Here is a 22,478-nt window from a genome sequence, read left to right on the forward strand (position 1 = left end):
TTTGAATAATAGTGTCATCACTGGATTAAATTTATAGCCTCCCAAAGTGATTGTTTTGAATGGTAGCATTTACTTGGGAGTGTAAATTTTGATATGCCTATTGTTTTATGCGTATATAAAAAAGACCAAAAAAAAAAAACAACCCTCTTTCAGACCAGCATACAAGTAAAGGTAGACTTGTACACAACCCAGTGTATGAAAATTAAAATGGAGAATTAGAGGATAGTCACTCATTTATGGAATATCCATAATATGCTAGGCACTGTGCTAGGTGCTGGAGATGCAAGATGATGAAAGTATTATCTCTTGTTCTTAAAGAATTCCTAGTACAGTAATGATTACATCATTAAAATAATGCACTGAGGTGAATTACATTTTAATATACATAGCTTCAGAAATCGTGTTTGGCATAAAGTGAGGTACAGATAATGTGTAATAAGTGAGGGATTATGAAGTGGGATAGGATTAGTCAAGAAAGTCCTTTCTTAGAAGAAATTTGCTTGAATGGGGTTTTGAAAGAAAAACTTGGTATGGATTGGCAGAGAAAAGAAGTGGACACTTAAGATTTAACTAAGCCAAAGTAGTAATCCAAATGTTGCTTGGTGAACCTGGAGGCAGATCAGAAAGAGATGGATTATCTTGAGGGATATTTCATAGAGGTCATGAAGAGAGAGTCCTGAAGAAATATTTCTCCCATAAGAGAACAGGACTTGAGTGAACATGTTTTCTAGATTCAGGGTCACTTTCCACTGGACTGCCAGATAAACACTGCCAAATTTCATCTCTCTAAACCTCACTTTTCATATGTCTATGCTAACAGCCATCTTCTATTGACTCAAACAGAGGCAAACATGTAAACAGGTAAGTGCAATACAAGCTTATATAGGAATCTCACTTACTTTCATAGCCCCTTCATTATTTCTCATATTTTCCTATGTCTTTTTGCTATGCACATAAACCAAACTGAAATAGATGCAAGAATTTCTTTTCGTACCTCCATACCACTGATACTCTTGCTACAATTTCTCCAGACCATGCAAGCTTTTAGGGAAGGAGCTAACTTTGAACAGTATCAAAGAAAGAATTTCCTATATCCTTTTTCTCTTTTTTTGTCACTTTCTCCAGCATTGCTGTCTCCTTTCTTCCTCTCCAGCTTTTGGCCCTTCTCATAAGGATGGAAATGCTACTGTTTGGTGTCTGGGCCCTGCTGGCCCTGATTCCTTGCCCAGGTGACGCTTTTTGGGAAAGTTTCTTTAGCTAGTATGTGCCAGGGCACAGGTCAATGAGAAAGAGGATAGAAAATCCTGAGTGGGGTGACACTTTTGTATTCACTCATCTGGACCCTTGGGAGAGAGTCCTATTTCTTGGATCTAGGACACAGAATCCTAGGTGTTTCTGGCTTGTAACTGGGAAAACCCACATTAAGGGACAGGATAATAGACCATCAGAAAAAACCCTCTCTAAGAAATATACCTTCTCTGCTTGGCTCCCTGCTGCCCCTGGACTGTCCTGTTCTGCTTTCGGGAATATTTTTACTTCTTTGTTGCCATCTTTTATGTCACGATGAGCTACAATAGGATCTCGATAGGACAGGGCCCATAGTGCAGTTGTGAAGAGCGAGTTCTCCAGATGGCAAGAAAGGAACTGGAGCCTTAGTGGGTAACATTGATGCAAGAGTTGTGTATTCCCAGAAAGGACTAGTATTTGGGAGATGAAGTAGATGGTAGACATGGAATAGCTAAAGGGGACCGGTAAGGGAAGTTTTCAGGACACTGTGCCCCTCATCTGTATCAGACATTTAAAACTTACCTGATGTCTCTCTCACTGTTCCTGAGAAGAGTTCCCTAACAGAGTAAACTCTTAAGCATCCAAAAACATCTATTGCCTTAGCACCAAAGCAAAATGGAATAGTCTCACTTTGAGAAGAAGAGGTGAAAAGTTCCATGGAAATGAGTGACCCTGGGAGTCACGTTTATACCAGTGGTTCCCATAATTTGGTGTGCACAAAGGTCACCAGGAGTGCTTGTTTTGTTCCCTTGAGTATTTCCAGGTCCTGCCTTCACAAATTCTTAATCATTCAGTCTGAGGTGGAGCTGGAATCTGCAATCTACAAGCATCCCAGCATAATTCTGGTGAAGGCAATTCTTAGACCAGAATTTGAGAAACACTGCTTTGAGGTATAAGTAACAAAGCTCTTTTTTTTCAGGGGTCTACTTACCCCATGAGGGCCCTCAGCAGCCAATTCTGGAAGTTTCCAAGATTTCTGGAAGTTTAGGAAGAGAATGGTTTCCTGGGCATGATTTTTAGCAACGCCATAGTTTCCATGGTGACACTATTAGAGAAATCGAGATCCCAAGAAAGATGATGAGAGGAGGGAATGGTGGTAGAGTCAGGATTCTAACTTGTTCCTTAAGGGTCTTTTTCTTGTCTGTCCCCTGTACCTTTTTATTCAGGGTAGGTTTCCTATTCTCTAACCTGTAACTAGATAGAATAGGCTCTGTATTTTCTTTCTTGGGTCTTGTGGTCCTCACCAGAGTCTTTGGCATATGTGGTTGACCTTTTCAGGGGCTGCAGAAGACCTATTTGAGGTTTCTGTTTGGCCACATCAGGCCCGCCACATCAGGCCCTTGTAAAGTATGGGCAGTCCCTAATGGTCAACTGCAGCACCACCTGTCCAGACCCGGGACCCAGTGGAATTGAGACCTTATTAAAGAAAACCCAGGTGGGCAAAGGGCCTCAGTGGAAGGAGTTTCTCCTGGAATATGTCACACAGAATTCCATCCTGCAGTGCTTCTTCTCTTGTGCAGGGATCCAAAAGGACATAAGCCTTGGCATCACTGTGTACCGTGAGTGGGGCTGAGGGCTGGGGAGGAAGGGAAGAGTGGGGGAACATGACTGTGCCTTCTTTAGGGAATAATTAGAAAGAGACTTATTTTAGGGGAGAGAATTGTGGCCCTTAATAAAGATTTCTGTCCTCCTGTAGGGATTCCAGAGCCAATTATTTCTCTTTCCCTTTGGTGTAGGCCTTTAAATTAGGAGCAGACCATAGAGCGCATCCAGACATCTGTGCTTTTGAGAATATGCTCAAATACAGGAGGCATTTGCTAATGATGCTAATTTATAAATTATCAAAAAAGTATAAAATCATTGTTGAATTATTTGTCACAAGTTTTTAGAATAAACAGGGATTAGGGAAAGCGGGGTCTTTGTAGGCTGGGGTAGCTGGAGAAGTCTCCACGGAAAAGGAGGCTCCTGAGCTTCATTCCTGCAAGTGGCTAAGTTTTGAAGTGATGGGAATGGGCGAGGAGCCTCTTTCAGGTAGGCAAATAGCATTGGCAAAGATGTAGCCATAAGAATAAGTGTGATCTCTGGGGTGTCAGAGCTTGGTTAGCTAGGGTGTCGTTTTCGTGTGACAGTAAGAAGCTCCTCAGAAGTTGCTCATGCCTCTGAAGCACCTCTGGTAAGAGAGAAAAGCTCTCCAGAATGGCAGCAACTATCAAAGCAGGGGGCCCCTCAACAGTTAACATTTCTTGGCTTTAGCCACCTTTGATGGGACGAAGAAGGCTAACTCATCTCATCTAGGGCAGAAAGCTGACACTGTTCATCAGATGGCTTAAGAGTAGTGGTCACCTTCTGTCACAGGCTTCCTGTCCTATACCATTTCTTTCTGGAGAGTTGAGTATCTTTCTCTCATCAAGCCCACCTTTTTGTCTTAAAGAGCCAGCAGAGCAAGTGATCATGGAGCTGCAGCCTGAATGGGTGGCTGTGGATGACGCCTTTACAGTGACATGCCACGTGCCCAGTGTCACACCCCTGGAAAACCCCACCCTTACCCTTCTCCAGGATAACCAAGAACTACATAGAAAGAATTTTAGGAGCTTGGCTGTGGCCTCCCAAAGAGCTGAGGTCACCATCAGTGTCAAAGCCCAAAGGGAGGATGACAGGTGCAATTTCTCTTGCCATGCAGAACTGGACCTGAGTTCACATGGTGGAGGGCTCTTTTGCAGCAGCTCAGCCATCAAGGCGCTCCGAATCTTTGGTGAGTCAGAGCCCAGGTGTGGAGGGAATCCTGGGGCTCAGTTTCCTCAGCTTACCTTGGCCTTTGGCCCTCATTTCCCATAGTGTTTAGGATGAGGGTGTAAGGGTAATTGAGCTCCACCTTTACTTGAGTTTTAAACTCACTGTGGGGGACAGAGAGCTTCTAGCCCCACTCCCTACATTGTGGGGTCCTATATGACATGTGATTTATCATGGCTTTTCTCCTTTCTTTCCTTTTCCTCATTTCTTGGCAGAATTCTCTCAGAGCCCCCAAATCTGGGTCTCTTCACTTCTGGAAGTTGGGATGGCAGAGACCATGAGCTGTGAGGTGGCTAGGGTGTTCCCAGCTGAAGAGGTAATGATCCACATGTTCCGGGGAGACCAGGAGCTTAGGTCCTTCCTCTCCTGGGAGGGAGACACAGTATGGGCCAATGCCAGTGTTCGGGCCATGGAGACTGGTGATCAGGAGCTGTCTTGCCTTGTATCTCTGGGTCCAATGGAACACAAAACAAGAGAGCCAGTGCATGTCTGTAGTAAGTGACCTGCCTCTTCCCTTCCCTTGACAGTTCTCTGCCATTGAAAATGTCCATAGTAAAGGCTTGGTGATTCAACTGCAAATTTCCCTACTAATCTTTGCTAGGTATACTCCAAAGTGAACATTAGTTTTCATCTTTCTCTAAGCGCAGGGATGCGCTGAGGCAGTAGTTCTATCTAGCCTTCACCCTGTTTCCTTAGGCCATAATACTTACAGAGTGATTCTGAATGCTTGAACTTATTCCTAGGAACAATGATTTGAAGTGAGGAGGAAATGTGTAAGATGGAAAGACATCTCGCTATCCTTGCAGCAGAGGCATAGCCAGACGTGTGCATGCGGCACTTGTTACAGGAGAAGCTCGCAAATTTCCACAGCATCTCGTCGCTCCCGCCAGTCAGCACAGAAGCAGTAATGGTATCCAGAGTCTTTCCCCTGCTCTCCGCCTGCCCGAGGGGTGCCACCAGCAGCAAGAGTACAGAGGTGGCTGTCAGTTTTGAGAAATATGTTTCATTCTCTTTTTCCTTTCTTTATAGGCTTCCCTCTGCCAATCCTGGAGGTAGAAGAATTATACCATTGGCAGGGACAGAAATTAACGTGACCTGCTCAGGGCATGTATTAACATCACCCAGCCCTACTTGTCGGCTTCAGGGAGCCCCAGATCTCCCTGCCCCTGGGGAGCCTGCCTGGCTTTTACTTACCGCCAGGGAGGAGGATGATGGCCGAAATTTCTCCTGTGAGGCCTCTTTGGAGGTCCAGGGTCCGTGGCTGAGCAAAACCACTGTGATCCAACTCCATGTCTTATGTGAGTAGAAGCCTGATCTTTCTTGTCAAAACAAGGATTATTAGTGTTCCATTTCCAGAGATCTTGGCCAGCAGCTTCATTATTAGAGTTGCCACATTTTTCTCATTTAAAAAAAAAAAGGAGAAAATAAAATTAAAGCTCTTCAAGCTTACCTTACCCCTAGGAAAGTGAGTAGGGAGAACCCTAGGGGGAAACCAGGAAGAGAAAAGAAAAAGTGGTCAAAGTGATCAGGCAGTATTAGTTGAGGGCCAAAGGCTGAGAACATAGGAGGTGATAGTTGGAGCCTATGCTGAGGAGGGAAATTTCCTCATAAAAACTTGTATTTTGAAAAGTAGAAAAATCGTTGTCTCTGGGTTCACCCCTACCCATGTTCTCACTCACTGAGAAGCAAAGATGGGAAGCAGGGACCCCAGGGCCATCATTGACAAAGCAGTTCAGATCATTTAGTCTCAATCCATTAAAATGCCCTGTGCTGCATCTCAGTCTCGTCCAAGGAGGAAAAAGAGTAGCTCAAAGCAGGGAACTGATGGTCCTCCCCTTGGGAAAGAAAGCTATTGGGTGGAGGAGACACAGCGTCTGGATTAGGGGAGGGACAGGGAGCCTAGCGTGATGGAGACAAGGGAATGTGGTGCCCTGAGCTGGCCCCTCTGGGGACCTGTTTTTCCAGACAAGCCACAATTAGAGGAATCTGGTTGCCCTGGCAACCAGACCTGGTTGGAAGGGATGGAGCAGATGCTTGCCTGTGTCCCAAAGGGAAACCCGACACCAATCTTGTTGTGTACCTGGAATGGAACGATCTTTGACCTTGAAGTGCCACAGAAGGCAACCCAGGACCACTCTAGAACCTACTGCTGCACAGCCACTAACCAGCTGGGCTCTGTCAGCAAAGACATTGCTGTCATTGTTCAAGGTGACTGCAGCTCCCCTGCTGCCAGACCCAGAATGGAAATCCCCCAGGGGTTGGGATTCTTAAACAAACATGGAAAGAAGAAAGATTTCGGTGGGCTGGGGAGGGTGAGACTGACAAATGGGCCTTGTGGGCTGGGGTGGGGCGATTCTCCTGCCCTCTATCACTCCCAATTCTCTGTCTTCTGTGCTTGGGCAGGACTGGATGAAGGAGTCAGTTCCACCATCTTTGTCATTATTATTGTCATCCTTGGAGTGGGCGTAATCATCATAGCACTGTATTTGAACTATCGGCCCCGCAAGATAGAGAGGAGGAACTTGCCCTATAGGCAGAAGGAGAAGAACAAAGAGGAGGAAAGCCAGTTTGCTGTTCAACAAGCAGAAAAGCACAATGCACAGAACTGTTAGTTAGAAACAGCTATTTGGTTGAAGGCACCCTCTACTACTGGGGTTTCCTGAGGGAGGGAGGAGGGAGTAGAAGAGAAAGGAAGAGACATTATCCTTTGTGTTCTATGGTCCCATAAAACAGTGTTTCAGGCCCTCATGTCCTGTGGATCCAATCCACCCACAAGCTCAACTCCTCTGAGTAGGAATTCAGTCTCAGTGTTAACTGGTGAGAGGGCCTCTTGCTCCTTGCTGTGTGATTTATCCGTCCACTCTCAGATTCAGAAAAGAAGATCCTGCCTGTGCCTTGTCACCCCCATTCCCACTGCCCTTTGCTCCCAAACATCAGACTGAAGAGATAGCCAGAAATATCTCTGAAATACAACTCATTTCTCATGGTTTCCTCATGACTAAGTGGGAACCAATTTCTTAGTCTGGGGACTGGAGTTTGAAGGGAGTCAATACCAAACAAAGGGCTAGGAGTCAGAACCCGAATCCCGCCTACACATTCCTGTGCTCCCCTAGCCTGGGGTTCTGGAATGCTGGCTCCCAGAGCTGAGCTTGATGACATCATTAAGGCTCAGTGTCTGGTTAGGCTTCAACTCACTAACCATCTATTGTGTGCCATAGAGGAGTATACAAATCATAAGAAATTCCACGCTGGGTCAGACAAGCAGCTTTTCTAGCCCAGTGTTCTGTCCCTGCAATGGAAGGTAGAGTTCTTCCATGAAATTGAGCTCCAAACATCTCTGAATTCCTTTTCATAATCCATTATAGAGTAAATCATCTGTGAGTTCACATTAAACATATTAATTTTTTTTTACCTGTACAAGCTCTTAGGTTAGAGTTCCAATGTTTATTCTCCTTTTACATAAAGAAGTATATATTTTTATATGTCTGCAAACTTCCCTTTAAGCTTCAGGAGGACTCCTCTTGTGACAATGTTCACTATATGATTGAGCTTCCTTCTCTGTTCTTTGGAAAGATTATATTCACCCCCTAGAGAAGACATGAAGAATTGTAAAACCAGGTCTCTTCTCCAAAATCAGTCATGTATGGGTCACTGAAATGTTGGAAATGATAAAAAGTAAAAGTGATTTTATGACCTCTGAAAGTATTTCTCTTCTGTGTCACTGCTGAAAGTTTTTATTAAGTCACATAGTTGCACTTTGAGAACAATCTCTATGAAAAGAATATCAAGTTGGTAGCATAACCAAACAGCCCAGGGCAGGTGGTGCGTTAGTTCAGGAAGCAGCCTTTCTGACTTGCCTTCAAAACTAAAGTCCAGACTTCCAGATACAGGTCCACAGCCTTCCAAATTGAAGACACCAGATAGAAAGGACACAGCATCAGGCATCAAAGTGAAAAAACTGTCTCATTCTTGCCAGACCTTTCCTGAGTCTGGGTTATGGATTAGCTATAAAATAATCCTTTGGTTTCAACACATACAAAGCAGCAGGGATACAATGGTGAACAAAATACTGTCCCTGCTGCTACAAGCTAGAGCATGTCAACAGGAAAGCACAACTGCACCTTAAATGCTATGAATGGGGAAGCACAGGCCCTTAGGAGAACACCTAACTCAGGATCAAGGAAGGCTTCCCGGCGGGAGCTTGGAAATACCCCGTTTGATTTTGCAAAACAGCAGCCCTCCAAAATGACCTTCTCTGCTTCAATTTTTCTACTAAATATACTAGCCACTGCTCTCTCATCATGTGAGTAATAGAAATTATTCACTTTTCTGAATTGAGCACTTGGGGAAATAAGTTAGAAAGAAGAGTATGGAGTTGCCTCATCTGGGAATCTTCAGTCATTTCAGTGTCTTGGGATCAGGTCTGTAGCTGTCTCATATCTGCAAACCCCACCTCATGGCCCCAGTGCTCTGTGGAACAGTGAATCCTAAACAGGAGGGAGGAAGGGGGTCATTCGGACTTCTTGGTCCACCGTGGAGACCCTGGAGGCTTAGCCTGATCCTGCCTTTGCTTCTCACTGCCACATGGTGTCACTGTTGACAGCATCCTACACAGTCCATCAAACCTTGCAGTACTACAAATCCAGGTTCCCGGGTGGGCTGCAAAGGATCTTCCAGGGAGGACAATCGGCTTCCCAGGGCTTGGTCCGGCTTCGGTGATGCCTTGCATGGATTTCCAGGGTTACAGTTCTTAGAGCTGGATACTTTGGATTAGCTGTCCTCCAAGGCTTCTCAGATTTGGGTAGGCTCTTGCCCTCGTAGATTTGGAACCTCTGCTTCCTTTCTCTCCCCAGGGATCCACACAACCAGGGGTCAGGTGGCCCCTCCTAGTCAATTCTTAAAGCACAAAGGATCTCATTACATCTTTTTTCCAGAATAATACAGCTGGCCACTGCTCACCCTTCTAAGGGTAGCTGCCTTCAGTGTCTCCTGGGGGCCCCACCCCCTAAAAGGTTTTGATCACACTCCTTTTCTGAAAATAGAGTAACCAGCTCACACTTAACAGCAGCTACCCTGATTATCTCCAGGTGAAGAGAGCAACGTTTAATACTCCAAAATTTAACCTCTTAGGAAAGTCAAGGTGACTTTCTTTTAGACCTGAGAAAACAAGAATCTTCAGTGAAGCTTCTTACTATAGGGATGATAATAACAGCATTTATCTATTACATAATTATATTTGAAAAGAAATGACATAGTACTGGTAAAAACACTAGCATAGTGTCATATACATGTATTTACAAGTATTAGTTTTTACTATATAATGCTGGTGGTAATCACACCCATAATAAACTGAAAGCAAGAGACAGAAATCTGAGCTCTACCCACCACCAGTCCCTCCCATCAGGAAACTTACACAAGCCTCTTAGATAGCCTCATCCACGAGAGGGCAGACAGCAGAAGCAAGAAGAACAACAATCCTGCAGCCTGTGGAACAAAAACCACATTCACAGAGACAGACAAGATGAAAAGGCAGAGGGCTCTGTACCAGATGAAGGAACAAGATAAAACCCCAGAAAAACAACTAAAGTGGAGATAGGCAACCTTCCAGAAAAAGAATTCAGAATAATGATAGTGAAGATGATTCAGGACCTCAGAAAAAGAATGGAGGCAAAGATTGAGAAGATGCAAGAAATGTTTAACAAAGACCTAGAAAGAAACAGAGATGAACAATACAAAAACTGAAATGAAAACTACATTAGAAGGAGTCAATAGCAGAATAACTGAGGCAGAAGAACAGATAAGTGACCTGGAAGACAGAATGGTGGAATTCAGTGCTGTGGAACAGAATAAAGAAAAAAGAATGAAAAGAAATGAAGACAGCCCAAGAGACCTCTGGAACAACATTAAACGCAACAACATTTGCATTATAGGGGTCCCAGAAGGAGAAGAGAGAGAGAAAGAACCAGAGAAAACATTTGAAGAGATTATAGTCGAAAACTTCCCTAACATGGGAAAGGAAATAGCCACCCAAGTCCAGGAAGCACAGAGAGTCCCATACAGGATAAACCCAAGGAGAAACACACCGAGACACACAGTAATCAAATTGGCAAAAATTAAAACCAAAGAAAAATTATTGAAAGCAGCAAGGGAAAAACGACAAATAACATACAAGGGAACTCCCATAAGGTTAACAGCTGATTTCTCAGCAGAAACTCTACAAGCCAAAAGCATGATATACTTAAAGTGATGAAAGGGGAGAACCTACAACCAAGATAACTTTACCCGGCAAGGATCTCATTCAGATTCAACGGAGAAATCAAAAGCTTAACAGACACTCAAAAGCTAAGAGAATTCAGCACCACCAAACCAGCTCTACAACAAATGCTAAAGGAACTTCTCTAAGTGCGAAACACAAGAGAAGAAAAGGGCCTACAAAAACAAACCCAAAACAATTAAGAAAATGGTCATAGGAACATACATATCAATAATTACCTTAAACGTGAATGGATTAAATGCTCCAACCAAAAGACACAGGCTTGCTGAATGGATACAAAAACATGACCCATCCATATGCTGTCTACAAGAGACCCACTTCAGACCTAGGGACACATACAGACTGAAAGTGAGGGGATGGAAAAAGATATTCCATGCAAATGGAAATCAAAAGAAAGATGGAGTAGCAATACTCATATCAGATAAAATAGACTTCAAAATAAAGAATGTTACAAGAGACAAGGAAGGACACTACATAATGATCAAGGGATCAATCCAAGAAGAAGATATAACAATTATAAATATATATGCACCCAACATAGGAGCACCTCAATACATAAGGCAACTGCTAACAGCTATAAAAGAGGAAATCGACAGTAACACAATAACAGTGGGGGACTTTAACACCTCACTTACACCAATGGACAGATCATCCAAAATGAAAATAAATAAGGAAACAGAAGCTTTAAATGACACAATAGACCAGATAGATTTAATTGATATTTATAGGACATTCCATCCAAAAATAGCAGATTACACTTTCTTCTCAAGTGCACATGGAACATTCTCCAGGATAGATCACAAATCAAGCCTCAGTAAATTTAAGAAAATTGAAATCATATCAAGCATCTTTTCTTTTCTTTTTTTAAAATAAATTTATTTATTTTATTTATTTACTTTTGGCTGCCTTGGGTCTTTGTTGCTGCACACAGCCCTTCTCTAGTTGCGGCAAGTGGGGACTACTCTTTGTTGTGGTGTGTGGGCTTCTCATTGCAGTGGCTTCTCTTGTTGCAGAGCACGGGCTCTAGGCACATGGGCTTCAGTAGTTGCGGCACGAGGGCTCAGTAGTTGTGGCTCTCAGGCTCTAGATCGCAGGCTCAGTAGTTGTGGTGCAAGGGCTTAGTTGCTCCGCGGCATGTGGGATCTTCCCGGACTAGGGCTCAAACCCGTGTCCCCTGCATTGGCAGGAGGATTCTTAACCACTGCGTCACCAGGGAAGCCCATCAAGCATCTTTTCTGACTACAATGCTATGAGATTAGAAATGAACTACAGGGAAAAAAACATAAAAAGCACAAACACATGGAGGCTAAGCAATACGTTACTAAATAACCAAGAGATCACTGAAGAAATCAAAGAGGAAATCAAAAAATACCTAGAGACAAATGACAATAAAAACACGATGATCCAAAACCTATGGCATGCAGCAAAAGCAGTTCTAAGAGGGAAGTTTATAGCTATACAAGCCTACCTCAAGAAACAAGAAAAATCTCAAATAAACAATCTAACCTTACACCTAAAGGAGCTAGAGAGAGAAGAACAAACAAAACCCAAAGTTAGCAGAAGGAAAGAAATCATAAAGATCAGAGCAGAAATAAATGAAATAGAAACAAAGAAAACAATAGCAAAGATCAATAAAACTAAAAGCTGGTTCTTTGAGAAGATAAACAAAATTGATAAACCATTAGCCAGACTCATCAAGAAAAAGAGGGAGAGGACTCAGATCAATAAAATTAGAAATGAAAAAGGAGAAGTTACAACAGATACAGCAGAAATACAAAGCATCCTAAGAGACTACTACAAGCAACTCTATGCCAACAAAATGGATAACCTGGAAGAAATGGACAAATTCTTAGAAAGGTATAACCTTCCAAGACTGAACCAGGAAGAAATAGAAAATATGAACAGACCAATCACAAGTAATGAAATTGAAACTGTGATTAAAAATCTTCCAACAAACAAAAGTCCAGGACCAGATGGCTTCACGGGTGAATTCTATCAAACATTTAGAGAAGAGCTAACACCCATCCTTCTCAAACTCTTCCAAAAAATTTCAGAGGAAGGAACACTCCCAAACTCTTTCTATGAGGCCACCATCACCCTGCTACCAAAACCAGACAAAGATACTACAAAAAAAGAAAATTACAGACCAATATCACTGATAAATATAGATGCAAAAATCCTCAACAAAATACTAGCAAACAGAGTCCAACAACACTTTAAAAGGATCATACACCATGATCAAGTGGGCTTTATCCCAAGGGTGCAAGGATTCTTCAATATGTGCAAATCAACCAATGTGATACACCATATTAACAAACTGAAGAATAAAAACCATATGATCATCTCAATAGATGCAGAAAAAGCTTTTGAAAAAATTCAACACCGATTTATGATAAAAACTCTCCAGAAAGTGAGCACAGAGGGAAACTACCTCAACATAATAAAGGCCATATATGACAAACCCACAGCAAACATCATCCTCAATGGTAAAAAACTGAATGCACTTCCTCGAAGATCAAGAACAAGACAAGGATGTCCACTCTCACCACTATTATTCAACATAGTTTTGGAGGTCCTAGCCACAGCAATCAGAGAAGAAAAAGAAATAAAAGGAATACAAATTGGAAAAGAAGAAGTAAAACTGTCACTGTTTGCAGGTGACATGATACTATACATAGAGAATCCTAAAGATGCCACCAGAAAACTACTAGAGCTAATCAATGAATTTGGTAAAGTTGCAGGATACAAAATTAACACACAGAAATCTCTTGCATTCCTATACACTAATGGTGAAAAATCTGAAAGAGAAATTAATGAAACACTCCCATTTACCACTGCAACAAAACGAATAAAATACCTAGGAATAAACCTACCTAGGGAGACGAAAGACCTGTATGCAGAAAACTATAAGACACTGATGAAAGAAATTAAAGATGATACCAACAGATGGAGAGATATACCATGTTCTTGGATTGGAAGACTCAATATTGTGAAAATGTCTATACTACCCAAAGCAATATACAGATTCAATGCAATCCCTGTCAAATTACCAATGGCATTTTTTATGGAACTAGAACAAAAAATCTTAAAATTTGTATGGAGACACAAAAGACCCTGAATAGCCAAAGCAGTCTTGAGGGAAAAAAACGGAGCTGGAGGAATCAGACTCCCTGACTTCAGACTATACTACAAAGCTACAGTAATCAAGACAATATGATACTGGCACAAAAACAGAAACATAGATCAATGGAACAAGATAGAAAGCCCAGAGATAAACCCATGCACCTATGGTCAACTAATCTATGAAAAGGAGGCAAGGATATGCAATGGAGGAAAGACAATCTCTTCAATAAGTGGTGCTGGGGAAACTGGACAGCTACATGTAAAAGAATGAAATTAGAACATTCCCTAACACCATACACAAAAATAAACTCAAAATGGATTCGAGACCTAAATGTAAGACCAGACAGTATAAAACTCTTAGAGGAAAACATAGGAAGAACACTCTTTGACATAAATCACAGCAAGATCTTTTTTGATCCACCTCCTAGAGGAATGGAAATAAAAACAAAAATAAACAAATGGGACCTAATGAGACTTCAAAGCTTTTGCACAGCAAAGGAAACCATAAACAAGACAAAAAGACAACCCTCAGAATGGGAGAAAATATTTGCAAACGAATCACCAGACAAAGGATTAATCTCCAAAATATATAAACAGCTCATGCAGCTCAATATTAAAGAAACAAACAACCCAATCCAAAAATGGGCAGAAGACCTAAACAGACATTTCTCCAAATAAGACATACAGATGGCCAAGAAGCACATGAAAAGCTGCTCAACATCACTAATTATTAGAGAAATGCAAATCAAAACTACAGTGAGGTATCGCCTCACACCCGTTAGAATGGGCATCATCAGAAAATCTACAAACAACAAATGCTGGAGAGGGTGTGGAGAAAAGGGAACCCTCTTGCACTGTTGGTGAGAATGTAAATTGATACAGCCACTATGGAGAACAGTATGGAGGGTCCTTAAAAAACTAAAAATAGAATTACCATATGATACAGCAATCCCACTACTGGACATATACCCAGAGAAAACCATAATTCAAAAAGACACATGCACCCCAATGTTCATTGCAGCACTATTTACAATAGCCAGGTCATGGAAGCAACCTAAATGCCCAACAACAGACGAATGGATAAAGAAGATGTGGTACATATATACAATGGAATATTACTCAGCCATAAAAAGGAACGAAAATGAGTCATTTGTTGAGACGTGGATGGATCTAGAGACTGTCATACAGAGTGAAGTAAGTCAGAAAGAGAAAAATGAATATCATATATTAACACATGTATGTGGAACCTAGAAAAATGGTACAGATGAACCGGTTTGCAGGGCAGAAGTTGAGACACAGATGTAGAGAACAAACGTATGGACACCAAGGGGAGAAAGCCGCAGGGGTGGAGTGGGGGGTATGGTGGTGTGCTGAATTGGGCAATTGGGATTGACATGTATACAATGATGTGTATAAAATTCAAAAAAAAACCCTAAAAAACAAACAAACAAACAAACAAACAAAAAAACCCCTAATACTAAAAAAAAAAAAAGAGTCAGAAATCCATGGCAACGACCGAGGGCCATCAAAAGTCATATACACCACTGATACTTCCTTTCTCTTTTTCCATTGTGTTCTTTCTTCCTCTTTTTCTATTCCATTTCCTTTTCCTTCCTCTACTTTCCCGTTTGTTTTTTTGTTGTTGTTGTTGTTCCCTAAGATTTGGGACTACTAGTAGGAGGACCAATTGTCCCAGTTTGCATTGAGCAGAGAGGTTCCTAAAACATGGGACTTTTGGCACTAAAATTGAGAAAGTCTCATGCAAACTGGCACGAACTGGTCACCCTAATACTGGTATCACTCCGAGTGTTTCTCAGCTTTGCCGGGGCCCGAATTAAAGAAGTCACAAAGCAGTATCATTTTTGCTTATCCCAGAAGCCCAGGTCCTGTAATTCTGAGGACTTGTGAAGCAAGGGCAAAGTGTAAGTCCTCTCAAATGTGTATAAAAGGACAAAACTCACTATATGTGTTTCAGCAATAATGATGGGAGGAATTCAGATTGATCATTTCAGGTTAAATTTAAAAGATTACATGGCATCAGAAAAACATTATTCCAAGGTGTCTAGGATTACTGGATCTCTGCCTGTTGAGCCCTTTCTTCTGCAAATCTCACTAATCTTAACCTTGGGGAAGATTTTTTCACTAGAAAATAATTTTTAAACATTTGAAATTATGCATTCAGATGTAATATACAACATGGTGACTATAGTTAACACTGTACTGCATATTTGAAAGTTGCTAAGAGAATAGATCTTAAAAGTTCTCATCACAAGAAAAAAATTTTTATAACTATGTATGCCGATGGATATTAACTAGACTTACTGAGATGCTCATTTCGCAATATATACAAATATCAAATCATTATGTTGTATACCTGAAACTAATGTTTTATGCCAATTATACCTCAATTTAAAAATTTAAATTGCAGTAAAATATTCGTAACAAAATTTACCACTTTAAACGCACAGTTCAATAATAACTACATTCACATTGTTGTGGGGCTTCCCTGGTGGCACAGTGGTTGAGAGTCTGCCTGCCGATGCAGGGGACACGGGTTCGTGCCCCGTTCCGGAAAGATCCCACATGCCGCGGAGTGGCTGGGCCTGTGAGCCATGGCCGCTGGGCCTGCGTGTCCGGAGCCTGTGCTCTGCAACGGGAGAGGCCACAACAGTGAGAGGCCCACGTACAGCAAAAAAAAACAAAAAACAAAAAAAAAGCCTACATTCACATTGTTGTGAATTACACAACAATTGTGTAATTCACAACAGAAACTCATTTTCATTTTGCAAAACTAAAAGTCTACCCGTTAAACAACTCCCCATTCCCCTTCCCCCCAGCCCCTGGTAACCAGCATTCTACTTTCTGTCTCTATGAATTTGACTACTCAAAGTACTTCACATGGGAGGAATCATCCAGTATTTGTCTTTTTGCTACTGGCTTATTAGAATTTTTTAAATTGACTGGTTAGAACTGGAAACAGAAAGTGTCGAAACTGGCCCAGGTCTCTCATCTCCTTTTGCCCCCTTTTACCAGTACAATACCTGTGGACACGTGCATTTCATCTTTGTGGTCCCAACTCAGTGATTCTCAGCCTTCTCACCTGGGGAGTTTTTTAAATTCTCTTGTCCGGATCCCATCCCAGATCCATTAAAGTCAGAATCTCAGGGCGTGAAGGCTACGGCAAACATCCCCGGCATTTCTAATTTACAGCCGAGTTTGCCATCCAACGCCTAACTGGAGAGCTGAAAGGGAGATTAACAGTTGGCAAATCAAAGAGTTTAGGGTAGATGGTCTTTAAGGTCTTTTTAAATTCAAAAATTTTGCAAAATCCACTAGCGTCTTCGTAATTCTCAACCAGCAGTGGTTGAGTTGATTCAGCTGCGCCCGCCCGGAAGGAGCTGAGTGGAAGCTCTCTGGAGTGTGGCTCCCTCTGCAGTCTACTGCTGGCATGACAACCCCACTTTAGAACCCTCTTATTAGTGGCTATAACACCCCTCTCTGCAGGCACCCCTCTCCTGCCACATTCATTCAACACGTACTTCTTAAGATGGCTCACTTTTCTTTCTTTTTTGCCACACCACACGCATGTGGAATCTTAGTTCCCCGACCAGGGATTGAACCCTTGTCCCCTGCAGTGGAAGCATGGAATCTTAACCGCTGGACCGCCAGGGAAGTCCCCTCACTTTCCTTTTAAAACACTTATTCAAGCCAATAGATAATAATATTTGTGCTTAATACATCAACTTCTAAAAGACCATGAGGTATGCAAATAATTCTAAGGTCAAATGAGGGATATTACAGGGACATTGATTTCAGCTGAATGTAAGAAATACTTTGCTGAAATCAAAGGGGTTTAATTACCTTGGGAAATAGTAATTCCCTTGACACCAGTGCTACACAAGTGAGTACCATCTGTGAGGGAGGCTATAGGGTAAGAATCCTAAATTAGAAGGAATTAGGATGACCTGTGAGGCCCTTCTAACTCCAAAACTCCATGATTTAAAAGTCAGACAAAAATGACCTAAGGCAGAGGAATGGTTTCTGAGTTAAGAAATGGAGCTCCAGGGTTCTGATTATTCCAACTTTCAACCACTCCCCAAGTTTACATTTACATTAGTTACTTGACGTAAAATATCCAAAATGAATACACGTGAGTCCCATTTTGAAGAAAATTCATTATGGCCTGTAAAACTTTGGGCTTTTCAGGAAGATTTATTGATTATTTGCATTGTGAAAGAATTATTGACTTTGTAAAATCATGTTTGGATGATAGAGTTACTTTGAGCTTCTAACTATTAATTTACAGATCACTAGTTACTTAGCCAAGGTGCTTGGGTGACTAAAAACTTAACTCTAAAGCTGCCCTTTTAAGTTCACTTGGAAATAAAACAGAAAGAAACATCTGAGGTGCCATTAGGAAAACAGAATGTGATTCGATAACAAGTACTTAAACATTCCCTTGGAAAACACAGACCACCCCACAATTCACTGCAAAACCAGCTGCAACTTCTCGAGTGCTGTACTGTGTCAATCGCTTCAGAAGCCTCACTTCGTCTAATCCTCACATACGCCTTGTAAGGCGACACACTATTATCTCCATTTTATCGGTGAGGAAGCTGGGTCTCAGGGAGGTTAAGTAATTTCTTCCCGAACATAAGTTTAAGTCCAAGTCTTTCTGATTCTTTCCCTTATACCAAGTTATCCCAATCCACTCCTCTAAGAACAAATTGTCCACTGACAGCTTGAAGACCACATGTGTTTGGGTTAACTTTTGCCCTTAAAGTGTTTTCAATAAGAACTAGTTGCCAATGTTTAAACGTTAGATTTTACATGAAAGGCTGGATGTCCTGTTTGTCTTGAAGAATCAGAAGGTCTGGCAGCACTGCTCCTGCAGTCTTGACAAGGCCGATGGGCCCCATCCTTAGCTGGGGCCTGAGTTCTTTAGGTTGCTCTGGCCCTCACCCCTCTGCGCTGTATCCCTCACAAGCAGGCTGAGAGCTAGTTGCTATTTCTACCTTTACATGCAGCCCTTATTACTTATGTATGTACCTACCTGGCACCTGTTGGCGCTGAATTTGCAACCCTCAATTTAGAATCTCTCTTCCACATCCCTTGCCCCAATTCAGATCCCAAATGTTCTGGTTCTGTTTGTCCCAAAGCCATTTTTGCATTGTTCCCATTTCCCAAGGGTAGTTGGGCTGAACGTGTATTCACCTTAAAATTTCTGCACACAGGTAGTTCTATGATTTCCTCACATGTGGGAGGCGTTTTCTGGACTTCCGTACTTAATAGCCTGTCTTGCTTTTATTTCTTCCCACCCTTGGGGGCTAGGTTTGGTCTTGTGGTTCTGGTGGGGGAGAGAGAAACGTCTCCAGGTACTTTGGGGGTGGGGTGAGGGGAGTGGTCCTGACCTATGAGTCCCCAGCAAACTGGGACTACGGACCTGGGGAATGGACTAGGTGTGTCACAGAGAGAAGGGGATGTGTCTGCTTCTTTCTAGCCCAGGAAGAACTGGGTCAATTATCGTTCAGCATCTGGGTTCCCATAGGGCCCAGAGGATCCCTGCAGTTTGTCTTCCCAACCCTCCCCTTGCTGTACTGCCCTGCTCCACCCCATAACAGAATGACACCTACTCAGACAATGTGATGCAACCTCGTTTTATTAGGAAAGGACGGTGGGCACTGGAGTGGCACTTTCCAGGGTCCGGGGAGGCACTGGGGAGGGGTAACAGAGATGCCTGGCAACTAGAAGGCACAGCTGCTCTCCACGAAGCGGCGACACTTCATGACCCGCAGGTACGTCTCAGCCTTGTGCAGGTCCTTCTTGAAGCAGGAGAGCAGCCCGTAGTTCTTGAGCAGGGCATCATCACTGCGCATGTTTGTGTCAAATTTGTCGTAGGTCTGCTTGAGGATCTGCCCAGCCCGGGGGCTGCCATCTTCCAGCTCCTGCAAAAGGGAGGGAGAGACAGACAGGGAGCCCTTGGGAGCGGCTGCCTCCCGTCCCCTCCATTTGCCACCCTCCCCTCCAGGCTTGGAGAAGGGTGTGGAGGGAGGACTCACAAGGGGAAACGGGGAGAAGATTTCTCCTGGGTCAAGGCTGGACTGCCACAGAGAGAGCAGGCACCTCTCTCCCCCAGCCCACGGGAGCCCCCCATCCCTCGGCTAAGCCAGGAGAGGGCGGGCATGGGCCCAGCCTGGGAGACCCACTACGCCATCCCCACCTGCATCAGGGCCTGGATGCCCTCCTCCAGGTCCTTCAGCTTCTCATAGACGCGGTCCGAGGTGCCAAACACCAGGCTGTTGGTGAAGACCCTGCTGAGGAACTGCACGGGCCCGAGCCACGACTGGATGAGCAGCAGCGAGAAGCGGAGCAGCTCCACGTCCTGCGGGCAGATGGGTGGGTGGTGGGCGGTGGGCGCCGTGAGGTAGGTGGCGGGGGCGGGGGAGGGGGGCAGCCGCGGGCCTCCCTCCGCCATCCGTCACCTTCCGCCACCAGCCACCACCCTGCACCTCCTCGGGGAGAAGACAGCCCAAGGCCCGATGCCGAGAGATGGAGCAGCCTTCTTAGGATGAGGGAGGCCCCTGCTCCTCGGTCCGCGATGGCCACTCACCGATCTCTGCTGGGCCTCGTCCTTGCCTGTGGGGGCCGGGATGGTCTCCGAGAAGCAGAAGGCAGCCTGGGTGTTCTGGATGGAGTATCTCTGTCCCTCCGGGATGTAGGCGCGCTCCTGGGAGAAGGAACACACGCTCGGGTCTAGGCTGCTGCGCGGTTCTCCTCACTGCTTTATTAGGAACCCCCCTCCGTTTATGACAGCATCTTCACTCTGATAAAATACCTCTGAACTCCTTAGTTTCCTCCCACTACGTGGAGGGGGCACGGATTCTGCCCTTCCTGCCTCCCGCCACTAGTACGCGTCCCTGGGGAGCTTACAAACTCTTTGTAGGTGTCAGCCGCCAGTTGGTGCAGGTGCTGGGCCCGGAGCACAGCGTTGGCAAACAGGCTGGACAAGGGCATGGCTGGGAAGGCGCCCACCTCCTGAGTCCAGGGCAGGCAGAGCAGGGCGAAAGCCAGGAGCATGGAGGTCCGAGGGCCTAGAGAGAGACAAGGAGGGCCGGAGAGGGAGGGGTCCAGAGAACTCGAGGCCTGGTTCCCCTGCCAGTCCTCCACCTTCCCTCCCCCCCGGGAAATGAGAACATTTCAAACCTGGTCACTTGTCTGGGGGTAGATATCTGTGCTCACATCCAGAAGCCCCAAAGCCTGAGGATAGTGCCCCCGTCCATCTGCAGGGCCCTCCCATCACCCTTCAGTACACACCGAGCCCGAGGGGATTTTAGGGGTGCTTACCTGCAGCCATCACAGCTGGTGAGCTGTCCACAGGACCCTGAGCTGTCTGGGGAGATGGGTCCTGGGGTCCTGGAATTGGTCCCTTGTGGGCCGTTTTTATACGCTGGCCTCTTCTCTCTCTCCCTCTGCCCCCACCTATTTTCTTTATACATTTATGCACAGGCCACCGGCGGGCCTGGGCTAATGGATAATTTAGAACCCCCACCCACTCATCCTGTTACCGCTCCTCCTCTGGGGTCATGTCCCCCAGGCTTGTCATCTTCCCCTCTCCACTGTCACCTGTCCCGAGGGCTGTACGCACAGAGTCTCAGCTTGAGAGACCACCCAATCCGTCCTCTTTTTAAGGGGGAGGTAGCAGAAGGGAGTAGCCCGAGTCCAGGCACACTGTGGCAGGGTGTCATTGTGGGGTTGTCCCCCAGGGTGAGGAGGGCCCAAGCTGGTCCCCTAAAGGGGGGCTATGTCAGGATGGATGTACCCTGAGAGCTATGTGGATGCTTCCTCACTCTCTACCTCTTTCCTCCTCCCTGAACAGCTCCCCTCCATCCACCAGAGAGAATGTGTGTTTGGGAGAAGGGGGCCAAGGATAGCAATAGATTCTGGGGTTCCTGGGCACAGGTTCCACCTTTGCCCCATCACCATCCTCCTGCCGCCTGATCCAGCCTGAGGTAGCTGGATGCAGGGCTAACCCTGACCGCTAGAGGGCTCCAGCCCCACACATTGCCCTCCCCTTTGCCGGAGCATAGGGACTCCCCCAGGTGGATAGGGCAAAGGACCAAAACTTGAGGCATTTTCCCTGCTCCTTGGATGTGCCACAGAGATCCCGGGAACAGACACTGCTTACAACTGCTTCCTCCCATAGCCCTGTCACCGTCAGTGAATCTCAAATTTGGAAGAGCCCTTGAGGACTTGAGTCCCACCCCCAGCACTGGAGCTCTGGGCACAGCACACAGAAAGATGCCCTCTCCAGTCATTGCAGTCTCCTCCCCGTCTTTCTTCTCCTCCTTTTAATATTTGTATAGAGCTTATCAGGTTGTGAAGAGCAAGCCCATGCAACCTCACATTAGACCCTCAGGACCATCTTGTGAAGGAAGTATTATCACCCCATTTTACAGAGGAGGAGACCAAGGCTCAGAGAGGCTTACTTACATGAGCTACCTCAGCCAAGGCAACAGATCTCCAAATCCTTGCTCTTCCCACGTTGCAGCATCCCAAGCCCTTTCTTCAAAGCGGACTGGGTGGACGCCACTCTGTTTTTTAACTTTTAAATCCCTCTGATCACAAGCGTCCTGCCCCTAATCACAAGAGTCCCTTTGCCTCACTTTGTCTTCCCTTAAGAGTCAGCTTGTTGTCCGTCATTTTCCAGGTGAGACTGGCCCAGAGACATGGGGTGCGTGGCGGAGACCACATAGCAGGGCAAGGCCAGGGTCAGGAAGGCTAGGGCTGCAGGCTTGCCCCCTCCTGGTGCCCAGAGTTGGGGCTATTTCAGCATCTGGAGGTCACCAGCGTCAAATAGTCCCCCAAGATAAGAGCAGGAAAGAACATATTGCCCTCCGTTTAAACCTTCCATCCCTTGAGTCTAAAAACATTTAGCACTTGACCCTGTGGGGAAACAAACGAACGAATGAGCAAAACTTTCTAGAGGTGGTTGCTTATAGTGTTG

At 44.6% G+C, this 22,478-nt stretch overlaps 2 protein-coding genes across 2 annotated transcripts; one reads left to right on the forward strand and one right to left on the reverse strand.

The window, feature by feature from the left end:
* Window positions 1-1,174: 1,174 nt before the first annotated feature.
* LOC116745988 (intercellular adhesion molecule 5) lies at window positions 1,175-6,689 on the forward strand. Its single transcript, XM_032617154.1, is given in 9 exon segments — window positions 1,175-1,229; window positions 2,566-2,600; window positions 2,603-2,846; window positions 3,719-4,039; window positions 4,293-4,571; window positions 5,107-5,139; window positions 5,142-5,375; window positions 6,043-6,285; window positions 6,481-6,689. Coding segments are annotated over 9 exon segments (1,653 nt in total).
* A 12,429-nt stretch (window positions 6,690-19,118) lies between these two features.
* Window positions 19,119-20,887, reverse strand: LOC116745532 (somatotropin). The gene is made up of 5 exons (XM_032616296.1): window positions 20,819-20,887; window positions 20,405-20,565; window positions 20,085-20,201; window positions 19,695-19,856; window positions 19,119-19,419 (listed from the first exon to the last, which is right to left on the reverse strand). Exons 1-5 carry the CDS (start codon window positions 20,826-20,828, stop codon window positions 19,219-19,221), a joined length of 651 nt encoding a protein of 216 aa, XP_032472187.1. The 5' UTR covers window positions 20,829-20,887; the 3' UTR covers window positions 19,119-19,218.
* Between the last annotated feature and the right edge of the window lie 1,591 nt (window positions 20,888-22,478).

This window comes from Phocoena sinus, chromosome 20 (assembly GCF_008692025.1).
Source record: "Phocoena sinus isolate mPhoSin1 chromosome 20, mPhoSin1.pri, whole genome shotgun sequence".
Taxonomy (NCBI): Eukaryota; Metazoa; Chordata; class Mammalia; order Artiodactyla; family Phocoenidae; genus Phocoena; species Phocoena sinus.

Coding starts and splice junctions, on each gene's coding strand:
- LOC116745532 (XM_032616296.1), bottom strand. Junction 20,202..20,404: donor CTGACACCTACAAAGAGTTT/GTAAGCTCCCCA, acceptor TCCTTCTCCCAG/GAGCGCGCCTACATCCCGGA. Junction 19,420..19,694: donor GCATCCAGGCCCTGATGCAG/GTGGGGATGGCG, acceptor TCCCTTTTGCAG/GAGCTGGAAGATGGCAGCCC.